This window comes from Canis lupus, unplaced genomic scaffold (assembly GCF_011100685.1).
Source record: "Canis lupus familiaris isolate Mischka breed German Shepherd unplaced genomic scaffold, alternate assembly UU_Cfam_GSD_1.0 chrUn_S92H251, whole genome shotgun sequence".
Taxonomy (NCBI): domain Eukaryota; kingdom Metazoa; phylum Chordata; class Mammalia; order Carnivora; family Canidae; genus Canis; species Canis lupus.
In genome coordinates, this window is record NW_023331895.1 from 1 (window position 1) to 15,839 (window position 15,839).

A 15,839-nucleotide genomic window follows, 5' to 3' on the forward strand; every position below is an offset into this window, starting at 1 on the left:
CTAACTCTGGGAAGCGAACAAGGGGTAGTGAAAAGGGAGGTGGGCAGGGGGATGGGGTGATGAGCACCGAGGGGGCACTTGACAGGATGAGCACTGGGTGTTATGCAATAACAATCGAATCCAAAAAAAAAGTATACAAAAAATCCTGAAGATAACTACAAAAAAAGTAGAGAAAATAGCTTCATTTTGCCTGCATCACTCCATGACCCAGGCCAGCACTGCTCAGCATCAAGAGAGATACTCCTTGACCTGAGATACTTCCCAGTCCTGGGGAACAGCAGAGAGAACATTAGACTCAGCCCTTCAGGCATGATACAAATGACCTGCTTTAGTTTCAAACCTCCAGAGATCGGCAGAGCTGACACATCTAGACATGGCTAGGATCAAAGAAGACCAAGACTACCAGCATTAGCCATGTGGCATGAGTGACCATGATTCTCTGAGTCCTTTCTGCAGAGGACCCTAGCAGCCTTAACTGCTTGAGAACCAACAGCCAGCCCAGCACTGTGTACCCTCTAAGATGTTGTTGCTGATATTCCCACAGGTTTTCACATTTGCAGACTCCAGCTGCCCCAGACTCTTGCTTAGTTCCATCTACTCTCCCTTGAGTCACCTCAGCAGTGCCACCACCTATACCCTGAGCCTCAGAATCTCACCAAGGGAGCCTTGGCATATGTACAACATCATCCCAGGCCCATTAGCTTTCAGGTACCTGAGGCCATGCCTGACACCTGTCACTACACTGAACTGGCGCATGAGACCACAGCTAAACCCTGAATTTTATATCTACAAACTGCCAGTCCAAACTCCAGTCATGAACCCCCACTGCTGAGCATACAGTAGTGGCTAACCATAAAGCAACATGAGTGCACACAGAAAGCCCAGGCACAAAGTTACCTGGGTCCCACAGTTGGTCACAGTCCCCACTGCTCACCACAGCCCTGTTGGGGTATGTGCTTGCTTCAGCCCCACAGCTGAGTGTGTGCATTGCATCAACTCTTTTTTAAGAGATTTTATTTATTTATTCATGAGAGACACACACAAAGAGAGAGAGGGAGGGAGGGAGAGAGAGAGAGAGGCAGAGAGACACAGGCAGAGGGAGAAGCAGCTCCATGCAGGGAGCCCGACGTGGGACTTGATCCCAGGTCTCCAGGATCACATCCAGGGCTGAGGGTGGCGCTACCACCATTGAGCCACCAGGGCTGCCCTATTGCACCAACTCTGTGCCACTCTTCTCCTTCCCTGGTCTCATGGCCCTGGGATCTGGTTGTGTTGGCTGAAGGCCCTGCAGCTACTAAGAACCCTCCACTGTACTTGCTGTTAAGGATCATGCAGTTGCTGAACCAACCATGACCTCTTGGATTATTCATCAAATTATCCAGTCCAAGTGGGGGAGCGGGGAGGGAAGGAAAGAACTTGGGGGAAAAGCCTACAGGACTTATAGGACACCATAAAGTGAAACAATATTCACATTATGGGAGCCCTAATAGAAGAAAGAAGTGGGGCAGAATGCTGACTTAAAGGAACAATGGCTGAAAACTTCTCAAATCTAGGGAAATATATGGAAATCTTGGGATATGAAGGTTAGAGTTCCCTATCAGATTTAATCCCAAAAATACTTCATCAAGACATTGTAATAAAACTAAAATCAAAAATTAAAGACTAAGAAAAAATCGTGAAAGCAGTATGAGGAAAAGGAGCTCATCACCTACAGAGGTAACACCAGGAGGCTATCTGTGGATTCATCAACAGAAATATTGAAAAGCCAGAAGAGAGTGAGTGATTTATTCAAAGTGCTTTAAAAAATATCAATCAAGAATACATTACCTTTAAACAAAAAAATTTAAAAAGGAATACCTTACCCAGAAAAACAGAGCTTTCAGAACTGAGAGATATTTCCAGACAAACAAATGTAGAAAGAACTCATCATAGGGATGCCTGGATGGCTCAGGAGTTCAGTGACTGCCTTTCACCCAGGGCATGATCCTGGTGTCCCGGGATTGAGTCCACATCGGGTCCCTGCATGAGCCTGCTTCTCCCTGTGCCTGCGTCTCTACCGTTCTCTCTCTCTCTCTCTCTCTCTCTCTCTCTCTCGTGTCTCCCATGAATAAATAAATAAAATATTTTAAAAATATATAAATAAAAAAAGAATTCATCATGACTAAACCTGCCTTACGAGAAATACTAAAGGGAATTCTTCAAGCAAAAAAAAAAAAAAAAAAAGGACACTTGCTAGTAACATGAAATCACATTAAAGTATAAATCTCACTAGTAAATGTAAATATTAGTCAAATTCAGAACACAGTGATATTGTATTAAGATATGCAAATCACTTATGACTAGTGCAAAGTTAAAAGACAAATAATTTTGAAAACTCTAGCTAAAATAATTTGTGCACAATATAAAAATATGTAAATTATGACAACAAAAATATAAAACTGGTGGCGAAGGAGTAAAAGCATTGAGATTTGAATGTAATCAAAGCTAAGTTCTTATTAGCTTAAATAGATGGTTATATGTAAGATGTTTTATGTAAGCCTCCTGGTAACTGCAAAGCAAAAAATCTAGAGTAGATATGGAAAGGATAAAGAGAAAACAATCAAAGCATGTCATTATTTTTAAAAAACCATGACATTACAAGAGAAGATAGAAAGAAGGGACAATTGATCTATGAAACACCTGGATTAATGAAATGACAATAGTAAATACTTACCTACCAATAACTACTTTAAATGTAAGTGGACAGATGAGTGGATAAAGAAAATGAAATATTACTCAGGCTTAAAAAGGAAGGAAATCTTGCCATTTCCAAACATGGATGAACCTGAATAACATGGACAACAGGGTAGGAGCACTAAACCAGACACAGAAGGGACAGGTAGTCCCATGATCTCACTTATAAGTGGAATCTAGAAAAATAAAGTCAAGCTCAGTACCAGGGGGTAGAATGGTAATTATCACAGACTGGGAGGAGGGCAAAGGACAGATAGAAATCAAGCAGTACAAACTTTTAGTTATAAGATGAATAAGTTCTGGAAACTGAATATATTGCATGGTGATATTAATCACTAATAATGTGCTGTATACTTGAATTTGCTTTAAAAGCAGATCTTAGGGGCACCAGGGTGGCTCAGTGGTTGAGCGTCTGCCTTTGGCTCAGGTATGATCCCAGGGTCCTGGGATTGAGTCCCACATCAGGTTTCCCATGGGGAGCCTGCTTCTCTCTCTGACTATGCCTCTGCCTCTCTCTGTGCATCTCATGAATAAATGAATAAAATGATTTTAAAAAATAAAATAAAAGTAGATCTTACATGTTCTTACCACACACAAGACACACATATACAAAGTAAATCTGAGTGGTGATTGATGTATTAATTCATTTGTCATAATCACTTTACAATGTATACATAAATAAAAACATCATGCTTAAATATATACAGTTTCCATTATAAAAATATATATTAAAATGTTTAAATGGTTTCAGAACAAAAAAAAGTCCACTCCCACCACTCCTATTTTTAACATCATACTAGAATCCTAGCTAATGCAATAAGACAAAACAAAGAAATAAAAGGCATACAGATTAGAAAGATAAAAATTGGAGTGTTCCTATTTCAGGTGACCTAATTGTCAATGTAGAAAATCTTGAGGAATATGAAAAAGAACTTGAGATGTGTATTTAACAAGATATATATGGTTTTCCTGTGCTGAGAACTCAATGTTGGTGAAAAGAATCAAAGAAAACCTAAATAAACACATATTGTGTTTGTGCATTGAAAGACATGACATAGTAAAGACATAGATTTTGCACAAATGATTGGTAGGTCTAAATCATGTCTTACAAAATCCTGGCAAATATTATATAAACACAGATAGGCTAATTCTAAATTTGGAAAGGCAAAGGAGCTAGAATACCTAAAACAATTCCAACAAAAATAAAATGGGAGGAATCACTGTTCATGACGTTGAGACTTACTATATAGCTATGGTAATCAAGAGACGGTGGCACCAGTAGAAGGATAGATACAGAGATCAATGAACAGAAGAGAATGAAAAATAGGTACACACACACATAGGCCCAACTCAGTTTTGATACTGGTAGAAAAACAATTCAATGGAGGAAGTACAGCCTTTTCACAAATGGTGCTGGAGCACTTAGACATCCATAGGCCAAAACCAAAGATCTTTGACCTAAACTTCACATCTCTCATTAACACTAAAAATTGACACAAAATGTTAAATGTGAAACATAAGAAGATAGGAGTTTACACTATAAATATAAAACGTAAAACTATATACTTAAATGTAACACATTTGCTTGGAGAAAATCCTTGAGACTTATGGCTAGGTGAAGATTTTTCAAACTTGATGCTTAAGTCACAATCCATAAAAGGAAAAAAAAGGATAAAGTAGCCTTATCAAAATAATTTAAGAAGTGTTTGCTCTGCTGAAGACTCTGAGTCAATGAAAAGACAAGTTACACACCATGCCTATTAAAGAATAGGAAGAAGGAGAGTTCCAGGGGTGGAACAGCTCTGTAACATCCTTGGAGTGGTGGATTCAAAAGTCTACATGTAAGATAAATGTTCAGAGAGCAGCACACACACACACACACACATACACAAATGAGTACATATAAAACTGTTGACAACTGAGTAAGCTCTGTGGCTGGAACCAATGTCAATTTTGACTTGGACCTTGTACTATAGTTATGCAGGATCTTACCTTAGAGGAAACAGCTTGAAGGTTACATGGGACATCCTGTGACAACTTCTTGTGAATCTATTCTTATTTCAAAATAAAAGTTTTATGAATAACTATGTAAATTTAAAATAAACCCATGCCTACCCGCCGGTTTGTGAAGACAGAATAACATTCTTTCACTAGTACTGTTTTGATCATGTCCGGATCTGTGATAGCCAGCACAGGCTGTCGCCCATCATAAAACCTGTGTTGGGAAACAGATGTGATTATACGTAACATGTTAGTTTTTGCAGCTGCAGCCATGCCTAGCAGTCCAGACTTTTATCCTCATGGTACCTAATCCATTCTCTGAGATTAGGGTTAGAAATAACATTAGAACATTTATTGAGTATACATGCGTACGTGGATAGTTCCTGGACCATTCTCCACGGTTTTTTCTATGTTTAAAATATCTCAAATATTTTAGAATTATGTCAAGCATTTCAAATAATTTATCAAATATTATTAAAGAGGAAGTTAGGTTGGTAAATAACTGAAGGCAAGTAAATCATCTAGGAACAGAAAAAAAAAAAAAAAAAGGAGAATCCACCTACCCAGTCACTAAAAATTGTAATGTTGAAGATATATCAAACACATGAAAGGCATGTGATAGAATATTAGATGAAGATTGTGCACACACTAATCACACATATGGAAGATGTGTCTACAAATGAAAAGACTTAGAATGCTCAAAAAGCGATGGCAATATTATAAATTATATCCTTGCCCTATTTTCTAAAATATGCTTCCTAGTTACATTTGAAAGGAAATATTATTTTAAATCTTAAGAGAGGTCCTTGAGAGCATTAAATCAGAAAAATTTGATACAAAAATAGAATTTAAAAACACAGAAAAACATATATAACTCATTTTAGATATATTTCTTTTTTATTGCTTATATTTTTTCATATATGTGGGTTCCAAGTGGAAGTTCCTTGGGCTTCATGTAGGTGACAACCCATAGCATTAGGGCAAGCCAACTTTTGGATATGTCTCACACAAAGCTGACTGTATGTGATCTGTCCAAATCCTGTCTGACTTCCTGTCTGTCAGTATGATCTACCTGTTAATAGGAATCTGTCACCAGCATGAGGTTATTATAAGCTTAGTTACACCATAAATAAAATTTCTTTTGTTTCCACTATAAATCATTTGCATTTATTGAAACATAGTGAAAGATTTTCCACAAGTCTCCTGTTATTTCTTTGACATCACAGAGGAATCTCAAATGGTTTTGTGATCACATCTAAAATGGATGAGATCGCTACACTAAATGCTACTATCTCAAATGGCATTCTAAAATTCAGAAGGTTTCAGGGGTGAAGACAACATTTAGTGTTGATGCAGTGATAGAAATTACTGAGGGGGCACTTATGTCAGCTCTTCCAGCAGCCTGATCATAAGTCTTGGGTGATTCCCCTTGTCTCATCATGTTCGTTCAAAACATGTGGATGGACAAGGAACAGTGGTTTTGTGTTACTCTTTATATTCATCCCTAATATTGTTTCCACTACCAGTTAAATTCAGATTCTTGGGACCCAGCCCACATCCTTCAGATTTGGCATTCCTGGGGATGGAAACGAATCTGCATTTCTTTATACATTTTTTAATCTTTATTTTTACATTTTTTAATCTTTATTTTTACATTTTTTAATCTTTAATTTAAATTCAATTTGCCAACATATAGTATAACACCCAGTACTCATCCCAACAAGTGCCCTCCTCATTGCCTATCACCATCCCCCCTCCACCTCCTCTTCCTCAACCCTTTACTTGTTTCCCAGAGTTAGGAGTCTCTCATGGTTTGTCTCCCTCTCTAATTTTTCCCACTCAGTTTCCCTCCTTTCCCTTATAATCCTTTCACTATTTCTTATATTCCATGTATGAGAAAAACTATATGATGATTGTCCTTCTCCGATTGGCTTATTTCACTCAGCACAATACCCTCCAGTTCCATCCACTGGAAGCATCCATTGAAGCAAATGGTGGGTATTTGTCTCTGAAACATTGGGACACCTGCACCCTGATGTTCATAGCAGCAATGTCAAAAATAGCCAAACTGTGGAAAGAGTCACGATGTACTTTGACAGATGTATGGATAAAGAAGATGTGGTACATATATGCAATGGAATATTACTCAACAATCCTTTTTTACTCTTGTAAAAAAAACAAGAGCATTTTTAACAAGCTCTCCTAGGAGGTCTTATCCACAGCCAAGATGAGAACCAAGTACTAAGGACAGAACTGGGGCTACAGATGTAAGACTGGATCCATCCAGAGCTGATAAGTACTGAATATAGGAAGGGGCAGTGGAGCTGAACCAGGGTGATTCAGAGATCTATCTTCTTTCAGCTCCATCATGTTGCTATGGGCCATGCCACTCAGAGACATTCGATTTCTGAGGATGTGATCAGAGAAGATAAAGAGGTGCAGAGTGATACAACACTGGCTGTGATCATCACATCACCACACTATACTCCCTAGGTCTGGTTCATACTTAGACCTGCACACCTGGTAACACATGGGATTTCAGGAAGGGAGACTCAGAAGCTTTACCACAGCAGGCTTCATTCCTAGTGGCTCTCAACAAACTATCTACACCACGGGGGCCTCATCACAACAAGCCTATCCAATAGAAAGTTCCAGAATACTCACCCCCACATTCTTCCATACTTACTAAAACATTTCATGTCAAAAACATAAAAACCCTGCAAGAAGAAACAAAACATATTACTCACCTAAATGTTTAAGCCCTATGTGTAACAGGGACCAATATGACTTAGATTGCATGAAATAAGGCTTACTACCTCCCACTGGCAGAGGGAAGCTCTGATTTATAGGCATCTTACAGGAAAGGAAAGAAAACAGAAGAGATCCTGGAAGAGAGAATTTCAAGTCCCTCTTGAATTCTCTATGAGTATTGTAGATACTGGACATCTTACCCTGTCTCTGAGGACTGTGTAACCCCTGTCTGTCTGATGTGTTTGGCTTGTGTGTGTCTTTCTCTAAATCTCAGAACCCTCTGAAATACTACCTCGGAGCCACATGGGAAAATGGGAGCTGAGGAAAGTGAGCATGGCCTCCACACGCTGAACACCCAGTTACCACTCTGTTCATTGATCAATATGAGCCCTATGAGATGTCAGTGGATTTAGGGTATTAAGACACCAGCGGCCTCTTTTAATCTAGCAGTTGTACAAATTCTAACACTATTGTTGACTGAACAAATGAGAGATGAATGAATGAATGACAAGGTGGAATCCCGTTCCGGTCCACCATCTCAACATGGAAAGAGGGGATAATGCCACCACTCAACAAAGGGCAAAACAAACTAAAACCCTTGATATGACTTTTCACTTCTATCACTTAAAACAAAACAAGACACTTCCTGTCCCTAAGTTTCAACTGTGATTTTGATGTTTTTTTTTTTTAATATTTATTTATTTATTATAGTCACAGACAGAGAGAGAGAGAGGCAGAGACACAGGCAGAGAGAGAAGCAGGCTCCATGCACCGGGAGCCTGACGTGGGATTTGATCCCGGGTCTCCAGGATCGCGCCCTGGGCCAAAGGCAGGCGCCAAACCGCTGCGCCACCCAGGGATCCCTGATTTTGATGTTTTAACCATGAAAACAGGGTCCCATAAATGTGGCTCTTGGGATATAGGTACTAAGGAATTGATCTAGGGCAAGTGGAAAAGAAATTATTGCTTTTTTGGAAAGAAAAAGCCCAGGAAGTTCTGAGACAGTAATTGGGCAACGAGGGTCTCAGCAGGGAGAACTGAGATCTGGGAAACAAGCCTCACATCTGTGGGAAAAGAACTCCACACCAGAAAGCAGCCTGCAGATGAGACTCTGCCTGCTGGCCTTCTGGACGTGAGCTCCTAACCTTCTATGCAGGGCCTGAACCTTGGATGAGGCACCAAAGCTGGATTAGCCACAACAGCTCTATGAACATCAGTCTGTGTGTCTTCTAGTACACTCCATTCAGTATATTAACTTCTTAATAAATTTGTCAAAGCATTTCTTTTCTGGTGATTTTGTATAAGTGGTTCTACCTTTGTATGAAAAACAACATATATACACACAACTCATTCAAAGGTTAAATTCTTTGGGTCAAGGTCAAGACAAGTACCATCTGCCCTTACCAAATCTCCCTCCCTCCTCAACTCACCCAGAAGTTACCTACAATGAAGGTAGAGAAGTAAAGCAGAGATCTCTGGTTCAACCTCTCAAATCCCAAGAGATGTCACCATTAGCAAAAGGAGAGTTAGGGCTTGGAAATAACTGCAGAGGCTTGGAAATTCTTGTGAAAATTCAACGATGTGCAAATTCCCCAAAGGTGAATCTTGGGCTTCCCAATAACCCGAAGTTCCAGAGCTATCCAGGAAAACAAAAGGCTACCCAGAGCTTGTACGGTGAACATAAAGGTCTCACTCTGGCCTACAGCTTAGTGGACCACTAGCATGGACCCCCTTGATGCTTTTCTTCTCATACAGTATGATTATGCTCTCCTAGGAATCTGTACCTGCCAGAAACAAAAAGCCTCTTCACAATGCTAACAAGCTCGAATGTCAAGTTCCGTGTTGAATTAGCCAGAGAACTGGGCTGCCCACTGTGGCAAAACCTGAGGCTCAGAACAACAAACAATAATGCCCTGGGGTAGAACTAGCCATGTACTGTGTGCAGCCACTGACACCATTTATGGGAAGTCTGAAACCTAAGCACTTCCTCATGAGGAGGAGCATTTTTATTATGAAACTAAGCTGTGATTTGCAACCACAAGAAGAAAAAGAGGGAGATCAAACACTTACATTACGGTAGCCCAGAGCAGTTCCCACAAAAGGCAGAGGTGTTGGCCCAGGAATTCCCAGCTTCCTAAAAATCCCATGTGTGTAGGTCCCATACCTACAAAGTGAAAAGAAAGCCAGGTCACAGGGATGGTGGAATAGATGCTGGAGCTAGCCAGTCATTGACAGAGAACTGGGACAGGCAAGGGAGGGAGGTAACACGCAGGCAAGAAATAATGATAGCAATTTCAATGACAGTAATACACTTATTCATCATCTCCTTTGCCACCTTCACTATAAGACTCACGGAACAGGATAATTAGCTAAGAGCAGCTGAAAGCTTCATAGTCACAATCCTAAAGTGAAGATTTGATAAGTGTTTCAACACTTGAGTGTGGAAAAGGTTCCTAAAAGGTTTATGCCAACTTCTTCCAGGAATTTCACTCATGCTTATTTAATAAATGATTCTTCCATAACTTTCTCTAGAGTGGAAGAGAAAAAAATTCTTTCTGCTCCAAAGATGATATTTTGCTTAATTATATTCACTCAGTGATAGAATGTTCATAAGAGCCTACTGTGAAAATGTTGATACAGCTTGCTCAAAGACTTCTGTGATTTTCCTTCCTTGTAGGACCTATCACTGTGTGAGATCTGGTCCTTCTTAATTATCTCTTCACTGAGACACTTTGAGCAATGACACTCTTGTCATTTCTATACAATGAAAACTGTGTCCAAGGCTCCACCGACCTCATAGAAAAGTGAGATACTTTTAGCTCTACCCAAGTCTCTGTTGTCAGGCACTCTGGTTCTCTTGAGCTACAGAGAAGGGGGACTGACAAATATGTGCCCTAAATGATTCCATATAAAAGAATCGGTAAGGAAACAATCCACTTCCAAACCATTCTTCCCATCGTGGCATCAGGTCCTTCAATCTGTGATACTCACCTGCTCAGCACACTCCCAGGTACACTCATTTTCTTTTCAAGATGGTTACTCACATAGCAGTTAGTTTACTGAATCTGTGTGTCAACTATCTCAGAAACCCATTATGGATGGTGCTTCCTATGGCAGGTTTGCCTACAATCATCTTTCATGTGATTAGGTGTTGCTGAGAAATGACAGCATGGAAGAAGAAGAGAGGCTGAGGGAAGACATTGCCAGAAACCATTTTACCCATTAACCTGCTAGGCCTACAAGACTAACCCCATAAGGCAAAATAAGAAAGTATGGTGGGAAAGGATGATGAGTAGAAATGGTTCAACAAGCCTATATGTGATTTCAGCTACAAGAGGGTTTTCCAAAGTCCTGATACCTCCAGTGGACAGCAGAATACATGCTATACAACAAAAATTAGTAATGACAAATGTTATTTTTTTAAAGATTTTATTTATTCATTTTTTATAATAAATTTATTTTTTATTGGTGTTCAATTTGCCAACATATAGAATAACACCCAGTACTCATCCCGTCAAGTGCCCCCCTCAGTGCCCGTCACCCATTCACCCCCACCCCCCGCCCTCCTCCCCTTCCACCACCCCTAGTTCATTTCCCAGAGTTAGGAGTCTTTATGTTCTGTCTCCCATTCTGATATTTCCCACACATTTCTTCTCCCTTCCTTTCTATTCCCTTTCACTATTTTTTTAATAATAAATTTATTTTTTATTGGTGTTCAATTTACCAACATACAGAATAACACCCAGTGCTCATCCCGTCAAGTGCCCCCCTCAGTGCCCGTCACCCATTCACCCCCACCCCCCCGCCCTCCTCCCCTTCCACCACCCCTAGTTCCTTTCCCAGAGTTAGGAGTCTTTATGTTCTGTCTCCCTTTCTGATATTTCCCACACATTTCTTCTCCCTTCCCTTATATTCCCTTTCACTATTATTTATATTCCCCAAATGAATGAGAACATACACTGTTTGTCCTTCTCCGATTGACTTACTTCACTCAGCATAATACCCTCCAGTTCCATCCTCGTTGAAACAAATGGTGGGTATTTGTCATTTCTAATGGCTGAGGAATATTCCATTGTATACATAAACCACATCTTCTTTACCCATTCATCTTTCAATGGATACCGAGGCTCCTTCCACAGTTTGGCTATTGTGGACATTGCTGCTAGAAACATCAGGGTGCAGGTGTCCCGGCGTTTCATTGCATCTGAATCTTTGGGGTAAATCCCCAACAGTGCAATTGCTGGGTCATAGGGCAGGTCTATTTTTAACTCTTTGAGGAACCTTCACACAGTTTTCCAGAGTGGCTGCACCAGTTCACATTGCCACCAACAGTGTAAGAGGGTTCCCTTTTCTCTGCATCCTCTCCAACATTTGTGGTTTCCTGCCTTGTTAATTTTCCCCATTCTCACTGGTGTGAGGCGGTATCTCATTGTGGTTTTGATTTGTATTTCCCTGATGGCCAGTGATGCGGAGCATTTTCTCATGTGCGTGTTGGCCATGTCTATGTCTTTCTCTGTGAGATTTCTCTTCATGTCTTTTGCCCATTTCATGATTGGATTGTTTGTTTATTTGGTGTTGAGTTTAAGGAGTTCTTTATAGATCTTGGAAACTAGCCCTTCATCTGATACGTCTTTTGCAAATATCTTCTCCCATTCTGTAGGTTGTCTTTTAGTTTTGTTGACTGTATCCTTTGCTGTGCAAAAGCTTCTTATCTTGATGAAGTCCCAATAGTTCATTTTTGCTTTTGTTTCTTTTGCCTTCGTGGATGTATCTTGCAAGAAGTTACTGTGGCTGAGTTCAAAAAGGGTGTTGCCTGTGTTCTCCTCTAGGATTTTGATGGAATCTTGTCTCACATTTAGATCTTTCATCCATTTTGAGTTTATCTTTGTGTATGGTGAAAGAGAGTGGTCTAGTTTCATTCCCTTTCACTATTAATAAAATGTTATTTTTAATTGGAATGAAGACCTTCTCTCTTTTCTGGAGGTTAGCCTTTAAGGCAGTAGAAATTCCAGATATTCTGTACAAATCCAGCAACTCTTATATAATCAAATAAAACTCCAAAACTGCATTAAGGGATCAGCAGAGGCACCTCAGCTGGGCCCAGCTGGGTGTTTGGATCCTTCCTCCAGAACAGTTGGACACAGGAGCACCAACTGCCAGGAGACGGGGTAGCCTCAGTCTCACCTCCATTCCTTCCTTGCCATCACCACCACAACAAATCGGTTCCTGTTTTGTTTCCTACATGAGCTCCCAATTGAGGCAAAACTAGTGCGTGATGTGTCCCAAGGAAAGATCTTGTCTAGTGTCTAGACCCACATGGCACCATATGTCATGGAGGATAGGCCAGGAAAATTTTTCTGATTCTTTCCAGCTTCCCTCTTCTCGGTAGATTAATATTGCTTTTGGTACAAATGAAAGGGTTAAAATAAAGCCACTCATTTTTATTGCCTTTACGTTGCATTGAATGCAGAGGGCACTGTCTACAGCTACTGAATCTTGGCTACACCAGTGTCTTCTAAGTCTACAGTGTTGTTTACCTGGTGATGACAGTATCCAGTGACAGCCCCACTGCCAGACAGACCACACACACTGTGACTTATGACTTACATGGTAACCCTGACAACTGGCTGCAAGCAGATGAGATGCTAACCCTGTGGTCCATTGATGACCACATCAACGATCCTGTGGGACCAGGATCAAAAAGAATCTCTGGGAGATCTGCTCTGAGGAAAGAATATTCTCCCGCTCCATCCCCAGTCCTACCTGGATGCCTCTCACATCAGTACTGGCTCAGTCTCGCTACCCCCCTGTGCTGAGAGGTTAAAATAACCTCCCGTTCACATGTATTTAAAAATATATATGACCTATATCGCAGAACTACGTGTGTGTACACTAATTTCATATCCTCAACATCACTCTAGAAGATGTAGGTTATTTACACTCCTTTGTAGTAAAGGCTGAACCAATAGCCCTCTTGTATCTTTCAGAAAGAACATGCTGGAAAGCGTCTTATGTCAGAAAAAATCTATAATTAAATAGAATGAGATTAAACCACATGAACTGGGCAGCACGGGTGGCTTAGCGGTTTAGCACCGCCTTCGGCCCAGAGCCTGATCCTGGAGACCCAGGATCAAGTCCCACATCGGGCCCCCTGCATGGAGCCTGCTTCTCCCCCTGCCTGTGTCTCAGCCTCTGTGTGTGTGTGTGTGTGTGTCTCTCTCTCTGCCTCTCATGAATAAATAGATAGAATCTTTTAAAAAAAATAAACCACATGAATTAATCTTAAACGTCATCACACAAAAAATGTGTTGCCATAGCACCAGGAAATCCTAACCTTTCTCTCAGGAAATGAAAATGAGGTTTTCATGTTCTATGTTCTTGTCCTCATGATTTCCTATTGTTAAAGAAAGTGAACTTGAAACAGAGGTGAAACGTGACATGGACGGTCCGTCCCTACCCACACTGTGAAACTCAGTCTTTCCCAAACTGCTCCATGATGCTGGTAATCCCACCACTGAAAGGAATTCATATGCTAGATGTTTGGATTCCTCCTCCAGTATTGTAATATAAAGGCAAAAACATATTTAAAATCCAAATTGGCTTTCAGGGCTCTTTCTTGTGGCTACTGGCAGATTTCATATTGGGGGTAAAGAAATCTCTATACTGATGTTAACCCTCCCAGAGACTAGAAGGAAAAGTTGAAATGAATAACATTTTAAGAAATCTGCCAAGTCTCCTCAGCTGTAAAGATGCTCATTTAGGGGTAAGGAGTACTGTATATTATGGGGGGTAGGGGTGGGGAATGGTAAGTAGAAGGGCAGAAAAGAGGGAAGAGACCTTTGGGAAGAAGAAGATGAGACATCCTCAGCCCTCCTCCCCCAAAGACTGGTTGCACCAGGTGCCTTGTGTATATGATGCCTGGTGGTGGAGTGAGGGGAGCAGGAGCCACATGAGTGACACAAGCCCAATTCTTCTATAATGTCTCTTATAACAGACAGAAAGGAGAAGGTGAAGATAGTAAGACAAAGACCTAAGTCACTCCCTCTACCTCCAGAATCGTCACAGCTTGGAAAAGGGATGAGGACCCCAGAGCACAGGGACCTGTTGATTTTACCGTGCCTCAGCCAAATTCTACTTAATTAAACCAGGTCCCAATATATAGGCAATCAGAAGATCATCCCTAGGAGGAAATATCACTCTACCTTCTAGTTACAGAAGTTGGAGTCCAGTGTGGGGAGCACTTTTTCAGCAGATTTGGTAAGGCCAATAACAACCTCTTACGTGTTCCTAGTATGTATGAAGCATTCAACACAAGCTACATCCCCTTTGTTAACACTTTTGATCTTCAAAACAGAAAAGGAAAACAGGGTAGAGGCTAGTTAGCAACCCAAATCAAGGATACAGAGGCAATGAGCCTGGAAAGTTACTCACAGATAGAGGAGCACCAGGCTGATAGCCAGAAGAAGCCAGGTTTCTGTGGAAAAGCTTGGGATCAAGTCCATGACCACTCGTCCTCTGTGAATTCTCTGTACTTTCACTCAGCGGTGTGTGCTAGTCTTTGCTGGCCTTTTGTGCAGAGCTTCATTCCCACTTGTGGGGATTCAGTGAGACTGGAATATATATATACAGAAAGGGGGCAGGGCTGGAGCTACAGCCACCAGAAGGGTGACATGTGCTCCACCAGCAGGCAACCCCCCAGCCATGAGCATTGGCAAAGTAAGGTAAACAATTCCATTTTGATCTCCCATGAGTTCATACTCTGTGGAAATCAATAAACAACTCAGTGTCATCAGTAATCTCAAAGGTTACAGAAACTCATTAAAATCACTGTCCTTAACCCTCTAACCTGTCCTTGTCACCATGGTTCCCTGCACCCCTAAATATTTGAAATCCTTCAAACAAGCTAGGTCTACACATCTTTACCCATGTACTTTCCTCTGCCTACAAATGCTCCTGTGCCCCCTACAAGGATCCTACTCATCCTCCCACCCGGTTCCAATGGAATCCCCTCTGTTAGAGTCCTTCGTCACCAACTTACTTGAACAGACATAAGCACTTCCTTCTCTGGGAAATTCCTATTACCCCAACCCCAGTTCTATTGCTACCCTTTCTACCTTTGAGCCCCATTATGGTCTCACACCTATTTGCTTTACAGATAGAGAGCTTCTCAAGGGTGCAGTCTGGGTGTTCATCGACATTATGTCCCTAGTCACCTGCAAAGTGCTGTATGCTCAGAAGTTACCCAGAAAAGTTGGTAGAGTTGAGTTGGTAGAGGTGAAACTGCTAGGTTCCCTGTGTCCTTTCCATGTGGATCATTGGTGACCAGGCCACATTCCTGATGGGAGAGATCTGAG

General features: G+C 41.1%; 1 protein-coding gene across 1 annotated transcript; it reads right to left on the reverse strand.

The window, feature by feature from the left end:
• Positions 1-4,789: 4,789 nt before the first annotated feature.
• Positions 4,790-15,189, reverse strand: LOC119879495 (cytochrome P450 3A12-like). Its single transcript, XM_038589744.1, has 4 exons — positions 14,917-15,189; positions 9,556-9,649; positions 7,399-7,451; positions 4,790-4,948 (listed from the first exon to the last, which is right to left on the reverse strand). The coding sequence occupies exons 1-4, from the start codon at positions 14,985-14,987 to the stop codon at positions 4,828-4,830; spliced, it is 339 nt and encodes a 112-aa protein (XP_038445672.1). The 5' UTR covers positions 14,988-15,189; the 3' UTR covers positions 4,790-4,827.
• Positions 15,190-15,839: the final 650 nt, after the last annotated feature.